General features: G+C 48.4%; 1 protein-coding gene across 1 annotated transcript; it reads right to left on the bottom strand.

Moving 5' to 3' along the window:
* Positions 1-200: 200 nt before the first annotated feature.
* Positions 201-2,649, bottom strand: RHOB (ras homolog family member B). The gene has a single exon (XM_030311578.1). It carries the CDS (start codon positions 2,274-2,276, stop codon positions 1,686-1,688), a length of 591 nt encoding a protein of 196 aa, XP_030167438.1. The 5' UTR covers positions 2,277-2,649; the 3' UTR covers positions 201-1,685.
* Positions 2,650-8,721: the final 6,072 nt, after the last annotated feature.

An 8,721-nucleotide genomic window follows, 5' to 3' on the forward strand; every position in this document is an offset into this window, starting at 1 on the left:
GGGTGCTTGGGTCCCCCACTCATCTTCCTCTGGGATGGGGACAGGAGCAACTGGTCTCCCGTGCCACCCAACCCCCCACACATCCCCAAAGGATTTCAGCCTCATTTACTCCAAACACCATGAGGGAAAGAGTGGCGGCAAGAAGGATCTTGCCTAGAAGTCTCTCCTTGCCCCCACACGCTATTAAATCACAAGAGCCATTTTATAAATGTCATCATCATAGTCTTTTTAATATTTTACATAAAAAAACTGTATACACAGCTTATAGAACTTTTATGTAAACATCATAAGCTCACCACTTTGTCATTTGTCAGTTTATTTAAAAAATAAAAAAACAAGACAACAATTTAGTAGAAGTACCACTGGGTGGGGAAGGGAGGGGGAGAAAGGAGAGACTAGGGGTAGGGGTAGGTTCATTCTCTGTACAGAGATGCAGAGAAAATTTCACATAGCTTTAAAGACTGCCTTGTGAAGAAAAAAAAAGGAGGGGGGGTTAAATAGGTCCCAATACTTGTTACTGCCCTTTTATCAAAATAGTGCGCATACCTGCACAAATAAAATCGCAAAACAGTGTTGCCACTTTTTTTTTCAAGAAAACTAAAACAATAATTAGTGGTTTCTTTTTCCTCTTGTTTAAAAGTCATCATCATCTTTAAAAAAAAAAAACATCAGAAGTAAATGAGGTTACAGCGTACAAGGGTGGTCAGAATGCTACTGTCTTATGCAAATGACAAGTGCATTAAGTGTCAAACAATAAAACAATTGTGCAAAGAATTCTTTCAAAAAAACCCCAGCAAGTTTTAGCTTTTAAATAAATCAAATAACATCAGTTTCTTGGAATGAACAATTTCCACTTGTATGACAGGCACAAAGTTCGCTTATGGCAAAAAAAAAAACGACCCAAAGCCCTCTCTCCCTCCTCCAGCCCAGGGCTAGTGAGGGGTTCGCCTGGGGCTGGCCCGCAGGAGACGTGAGTCTGGAAGCTGTGTCCTTTCAGCCCCAAGGCTGTTGCAAAAGTCTTCCCCAGGGGTTGGAAAGATTGCCAAGTCCTGTTCATGCTTGGATGGGCGCCCGACCCAAGGTGGGCCGGAGCTGTTCTGGCGCCCTGTCACTCCACCCACCACCACCATTAAATAACACCATCCTACCTTCGAAAATAAAATTATATCTATATTTATATAACACCCCATCCTCCCCAGCCCTCCCCTCCCGCAGTTCCCGCGGTCTATGTTACAGACAAGGGACAGCAGGCGCTCGCTGGTTCCGGGCGCGCATCTGATGGGGCGCGGCTGCACCCCGGCGCCAAGCTCTTCTCCCGGGATCAGAGGCGGGGGTGGGTGAAAGTGGGGCGGGGGAATCGAACAAACACACAGCCACACACTCCGAAGAGGCTCGGCTCTTCAGAAAGGGGTGCTCAGGGGACCCTTGGCACTCAGCGGGGCGCCCGGGCCTGTGCAACACAGCCCGACGCACACAGACACTGGAAAGGGGGCGCCCGGTGCCTCCCACGGCGATCCCAGAGCCGCCGGGTCACAGCTGCCGGGCCGAAAGGCAGACGTCAGGCAGTCCGGTGGGGTCCTTGGGGGGCGCAGGTCTCCCCTTCTTCGGGCTCGGTGTGGAGGGGGAGGGTCGAGCCCGAGAGGGGGGAGCCGCGCCGGCAGGGGCAGGCAGGGCGGGCGCGGCCCTCATAGCACCTTGCAGCAGTTGATGCAGCCGTTCTGGGAGCCGTAGCGCTTCTGCAGCGCGGCGCGCGTGGCGGTCTCGAAGACCTCGCGCACGCCCTCCTTGGTCTTGGCGGAGCACTCGAGGTAGTCGTAGGCTTGGATGCGCACGGCCATGGCGCGGCCGTCATCCGTGCGCACGGGTTCCTGCTTCATGCGGGCCAGCTCCGTGCGGACGTGCTCGTCGCTGCGCAGGTCTTTCTTGTTGGCCACCAGGATGATGGGCACGTTGGGGCAGAAGTGCTTCACCTCGGGCACCCACTTCTCGGGGATGTTCTCTAGCGAATCGGGGCTGTCCACTGAGAAGCACATGAGGATCACATCGGTGTCTGGGTAGGAGAGCGGCCGCAGGCGGTCGTAGTCCTCCTGGCCCGCCGTGTCCCACAGCGCCAGCTCCACCTGCTTGCCGTCCACCTCGATATCGGCCACATAGTTCTCGAAGACGGTGGGCACGTACACCTCGGGGAACTCGTCCTTACTGAACACGATCAGCAGGCACGTCTTGCCGCACGCGCCGTCGCCCACCACCACCAGCTTCTTGCGGATGGCCGCCATGAGCGGGCCGGGCCCGGGCAGCAGGAGGGGGCCCGCGAACGCCTCGCTGCCGTCCCGCTCGCCGCTCACTGCTCACCTCGGGCTGCGCGCTGGGGGCGAGGGTCGCTAGCTGCACCCGGGCCCCGCGGTGGCGCGTTCTCTCGGTGCGCTCAGGCTGCCGTGGCGGGGGCGCGGGGGCATAGGGCGCGCCGTGGGTCTCCGCGCTGCTCCGGGGCGGTGGCCGCTCTTCTCGCCCCGGGCCCGGGGTCGGTGCCTTTGTGCGCAAACGGTGGCTCGGGCAGCGGAGCCGGCCGGGTCCCTTCCCCAGTTTCTATAGGTGTCGCCCGGGATACAAGAGAGCACTGACTACAGGCAGACTGCGGTAGCAGATGCGGGCTGCGGCCCTAGCGCCCGCTATTTAAAGAGTTCGGCCACTTTCTTAATATAGCCGCCCAATGGGAAGCGAGCCGACTGAGCTCATCGCTGCGGAGCTTGACTCTGATTGGCCACCCGCTGCAGCCCAGGGGCGGGGCCGGCCGAGCTTGATTGACGGCCCAGGCCGCGGGGCTGGGAGAGGCGGCGATTGGGGAGTCTGCGCCTCCGCTGTCGCTGCGGGGCTCTGGCCGCACCAGGGTTCCCCCCTCCTCTTTCCCGCGTTCTGTTCGCAGCCAGCCCGGGCCCGGAGCTGGCGGCCGGGAGCCTGCGGGGCCTGGGCGAGCGGATCCGAGAGAGGCTGCACTTTGTGGGGCGTTGGCTCAAAATCGTCCCGCTTCCTTGCAAACTCCCAGCGGTGGCCGGCCCTGTGGGGGAGGGAGCGGCTCCTTTAAGCGGTTTTGTTTTTAAATAAACACACGCGCGCTCTCTCTCTCACACACATACACACACACACACACACACACACACACACACACACACGTTTGTTTCCGAGTAAGGTTTTTTTCTTTTCCCTTAGAAGCGGCCCTTTCCCTCACCTACTCCGCCACTCCCAACTCCCCCCACCCTTGTACTCTTCCCTGGGACAGCCCTAGGTTTGGACACAGAGACCAAAAGCTGACTGTGAGCTGGGTGGTCCTGGGCCTAGCTTCTAGCTCTTCAAGTCCTATCGCCTACCCTCTTCCTGCCCCACCCCCTACACACACACCCCCATCTCTAGGTGAGGATTAGGGAAGGAGAGACCCGTGAAAAAGGAAGATTGAGGCTGGGTGCAGGACTTTATGTCCACTTGGAGGAAGTTACCAGGCAGCAAAAGGCAGCCTCAGCCAGGGGTTGCATGATGAATTCGGGTCCTGGTAGTAAGGCTGAGAACTGTCAGAAGTAAACAGTACAATAAAATCCAACAACCTCCCACCCCATTAGGCAAGAAGAGGATGAGGCCTGAGGCAGGGGACAGAGAGGGGCGGACAGAGGACTTGCAGGTGAGGACCCAGCAAGTTCGTCTCTGGTAGGGTGCTAGGTCTCCTCCTACACACCAGGACTTGATTCATCTATCCCAAACTCTGATCTAAAAGGACCTAAGGCAAAGAATTTCACAGGACAGAAGAGGGAGGGGTGGGGACAGAGGGAGGGCTTCCTCGAAGGAGGCAAAGCCTTAAAAAAGGAGAGAGGTAGGAAGGAGGAAGACATACTCGAAGAACAGGGAATAGCTTAGTGCGACTGCACTTGATGGAGAGAGAGAATCGAAACTCAGGTGGAGGCTAATCATGGAGGGCTAAAGTACCAACTGAACAGATTGGGGCATATCCATTTTAGAGGCAGTGGGATGCTTATTGGTTTTTCAGCAAAGGAGAGACCCACACATCAGGACGAAGTTATGGCCTCAGGTTTCTGCCTCCCTGTCTAAGACTGGAAGCTGGTAGAGAGCCAAAATTCCATCTTCTCGCAGCATCTTGAAGACCTACCACAATGCCTGGCTCTATGCAAGAATCACTAAATGACTGTTGAGAATTCACCCAAATGCTCAGAACTTTCTGGGGGTCTCCTACCTCAGACTCCAGACTCCCCCTTAACAACCATCCAACCGAACCCATGCAGCCAGCTGTCACCAAGCTGTGGTATTTTCTCCTATGATTCATATTTTGAGGTCTGGGTCTCTACATGAACACCACAGATATAACAAGTCAAATAAGACAGTAGTGCCCTAACCCCTAGAGCCTGTCCCATAGGGAACATATTCAAATGCCCCAAAGGGCTTCCCTCATACTGGATAAGCTCCACTGTTCTTGTTTTCCAGATTTAAGGGACTAAATTGTCAACAAGTAATTTTTGCTCAGTAGGATCCCACAGGAGAAAAGAAGGGGTTTTTTGATCATTGGTTTAGGGCTCCCATCAGCAAATTTTTCTTCTTCCTTTCTTTCTTTTGCCTGTTAAAAAAAATCTTATTTTTTCTTCTTTTAGTCAAAACCGTTTATAGCTGTATTGTTTACATGGCTTTTCTTTGTCTTAATATAGCTTGGGAACCTTGGCTATGCTCTTAAGCTTCAAATATTAAGAAAATATCAAACAATTAAAGCTTTGTGCCATGTATTTTTTAAAAACCTGAAACACAAAGAATCAGGAAGAAGGATTCAATTCACTCATTTCCTGATTCTCAGACATAATATATGAGTGTTCCAAGCCTGAATTTCAATATCGCAATAATTTCTAAAAATACTCAGTTGGTAAATATGCCAAAGTAAACAAATAGAAAAATCCGTGCTCTGCAGCTACTTCTCTTCGTGGTATTCATTTTTACGTCCCGGAGACGTCGACAAATTCTGTGGAGACTGACTACTTCAAAGACTCCACCACTCACAAGATAAACTTTTCCAAACTAGGTGATGTGTCAAACAGACTCCTCCCTGCCTCCCTTCTCCCTTCACGGGACACTCCCATTGCCGGCAAGGGCGAGGATTCCTCCAGAAGAAGAATTCATTTTAAAAATTAGTTTTATTAACATATAGATCCACTGTATGGCAGATACCACACCAGTGAGGGAGGGAAATTATCCCTCAGACAAAGGGAGATGTTAATCTTTCTCCAATCTTCAGTTTAATTTGTTTGGTTTTCTTTTTTGTCCAGCATTTCCTACAGATCCTTTAAATCACCCCCAACTGCTCTCAGACAAGACCAGAGACTGGAATGTTCATTAGATTTTAGTGCCACCTTGTGGCAATCTTAATGGGTTTTCCCCCCCTTAAAGAACCTTACATGTGTATATAGTACTATATATGTGTATATCTATGGTATGTGTTTTACAAGTAGATTCTTTAGGAATTCATCACAGATATATTTATACACACATATTAACTATTGTCATATACACTTAAGAAATTAATTCCTTCCATGGGGTGCCTGGGTCAGTTAAACATCGAATTTTTGATTTTGGTTCAGGTCATGACCCCAGGGTCCTGGGATTGCATCCTGTGGCTGGCTCTGTGCTGAGCATGAAGCCTGCTTAAGATTGTCTCTCTCTCCCTCTGCTCCTCTCCCCCGCTCACACGTGCTCTCTCTCTCTCTCTTTCTCTAAAACAAACAAACAATAAATTTTTAATGTAAAAAAAGAATTAATTCCTTCCTAAATAAACTTTTTTTTTTTTTTTAATTTTAGAGAGTGAGAAAGACAGCGCACATGTGTGAGCAGGGAAGAGGGATGGAGGAAAGAGGCAGACGGAGACAGAGAGAGAGAATCTTGAGCAGACTCCATGCTGTCCCACGCTGCTGAGCCCCACATGAGTCTCGATCCTGCAAGCCTAGAATCATGACCTGAGCCTAAATCAAGAGTGGGACACTTAACCGCTTAACCAACTGAGCCACCCAGGAGCCCCATAAATAGTAACTTCTGAAAGAGATTCCAAGAAGGGCACCTAGGTGGCTCAGTCAGTTAAGTGTCCCACTCTTGATTTTGGCCTGGGTCATGATCTCATGGTTCGAGGGATGGCGCCCACATCGAGCTCCACACAGAGTTCTCAGAGCCTGCTTGGGATCCTCTCTTTCTCTTTGCCCCTCTCCTGCACTTGCTCATGCGCTCTCTCTCTCTCTCTCTCTCTCTGTCTTTCTCTCTCTCACACACACACAGAATTAAAAATAAGCTTTAAAAAAAACTTTAAAAGAGATTCAAAGAAAGAGACATAAAGCTATGGAATTTTGCTAATTTACATAAAAAATGGATCTCTTTTGCCCTACATGTAATACACAGAAATGTAAAACAACCTCAACCACAAAAACCATCTTCTTTTTTCCCCCTAGTTAAGAAAGCAGTTGTTGGATATTCTGGTGTATTTAGAAGTTATGCTTATTTGCCAGCAAACATTTACTGGGAATCAACAATGCCATAGACATTCCTGACAGCATTTGATTTTTTAATTTTTTTTCCAACTTGAGGAGTAGCTTCAAGTCTCTAGAAAAATTGTCAACCTTCCATCTCAGTGCAGTGAGTTCTGAAAAGGGAAAGGCTCTTCTAGAACTACACATGCTATTGCAATATGGGAAAACCAAAGTGGTCCCGTCTGGTCCTTTTGAGCACATTCAGCCATGAGTTACAGAGCTGAGCCTTCGAGCCGCTTTCTGAGGTCTCAGGTAAAAGCAACAGCTTTTACTGGGTAAAACATCCCAGTCCTGCCCTGGGATTGTGACCCAGTGTGACCCAGGCCTAACACAGGGAAGGCTGGGCTCACAGAACCACCATAGCTAAACTGTTAAACTTCAGAATGTGGGCACTGAACTCTGATAAGACACCCATCTGTCTAGCCTAGGGCCAGGTCAAGGCGAGTAGGCAGTGGGCAAGGACCACCTCCTAATCACCCTTAAACTGCACTGTCCGATCCAGTAGCCACTGGCCACATGTGGCTGTTGGACACTTGAAATGCTGCTCGTGCTGCTGCGCTAAGTTTTTAATGTTATCTGATTTTAATTAATTGAAATTGAAAAACTGATATTCAGCGTGGAGGAAATGGGTAGATCTTGATCAGACAGTACAAACTTCCAGTTACTAGATGAGTAAGTTCTAGGGATCTAAGGCACGTGGTAACTGTAGTTAAAAATACAGCATTAATACTTGAAAGTTGCTAAGAGAGTAGATAATAAATGCCATCACCACAAAAAAGAAATGGTAATTATGTGACATGATGGAGGTGTGGCTATGGTGGTAATCATTTTGCAATAAGGAAGTATATCACATCAACACTTTAAACGTGTACACCTAAAACTTACCCAATGTTTTGTGTCAATTATAGCTCAATAATAATGGAAAAAGAAAGAATTAAGTGAATTCTCATATGGACCACAAAAAAATAAAAAGATAAAACTGATATTTAATTCAGCTGCTGGGAAACTTTTACATATGTTTGAAACAACTTAGCTATGTGAATCTACTTTTCCCTACTGGAAATTTTATAAACTCTAAATACAGACTGAGTATTTTCAATGAAAATTTAGCACCTGAATTAAGATGGGCTGTAACTATAAAATAAAAACTAGAATTTGAAGTCTCAGATTGAAAAACATGTAAAATAGTCCATTAATAATTTTTATATTAATTACATATTGAAATGATGTATTTTAGATAACTGAATATATTTTTAATATATTAGATTTAATATGTTGGATATACTTGGATATATAATTCAAAATAATTTACCTCTTTTTTATGGTTTTTTAATGTGACTACCAGAACATTTTAAATCTTTATTTAAATTTATTTATTTATTTATTTTGAGAGAGAAAGAGACAGAGAGCACGAGCAAGGGAGAGGCAGAGAGAGAAGGAGAGAGAGAATCCCGAGCCGGCCCTGCACTGTCAGCGCAGAGCCCAATGCGGGGCCCGATCTCACAAACCGTGAAGTTATGACCTGAGCTGAAACCAAGAGTCAGACACCCAACAGACTGAGCCACTCAGGCACCCCTAATTTTTTTTAATGTTTATTTATTTTGGGGAGACAGAGTGCAAGCAGGGGAAAGGCAGAGAGACAGACACAGAATCTGAAGCAGGCTCCAGGCTCTGAGCTGTCAGCACAGAGCCCGATGCGGGGCCCGAACCGACGAAGCTCAGGATCATGACCTGAGACGAAGTCAGATGCTTACCCGACTGAGCCACCCAGGTGCTCTATAATGTTTATTTATTTTTGAGAGAGAAACAGAGCACAAGTGAGGGAGGGGTGGAAAGAGGGGAGACACAGAATCCGAAGCAGGCTCCAGGCTCCGAGCTGTCAGCACAAGGCCGGTGCAGGGCTCGAACTCACAAACCGTGAGATCATGACCGGAGCCGAAGTTGGACGCTTAATTGACTGAACCACCCAGGCACCCCATAGAAAATTCTAAATGACACGTGTGGCTCACGTTACACATGTATTGGATGGCTCTGCCCTAAAATGTCTACAAGTCCATGTGTCTCCCTAGCTACTCCCTCATGCATCATCTCAGGGAGTCACTTTTGTATGAGCCCCCTGAAACCTGTTAATCTTCCTATGGGTATGCTTTCCTTTTATTTGTGC

Source organism: Lynx canadensis, chromosome A3 (genome assembly GCF_007474595.2).
Source record: "Lynx canadensis isolate LIC74 chromosome A3, mLynCan4.pri.v2, whole genome shotgun sequence".
Taxonomy (NCBI): domain Eukaryota; kingdom Metazoa; phylum Chordata; class Mammalia; order Carnivora; family Felidae; genus Lynx; species Lynx canadensis.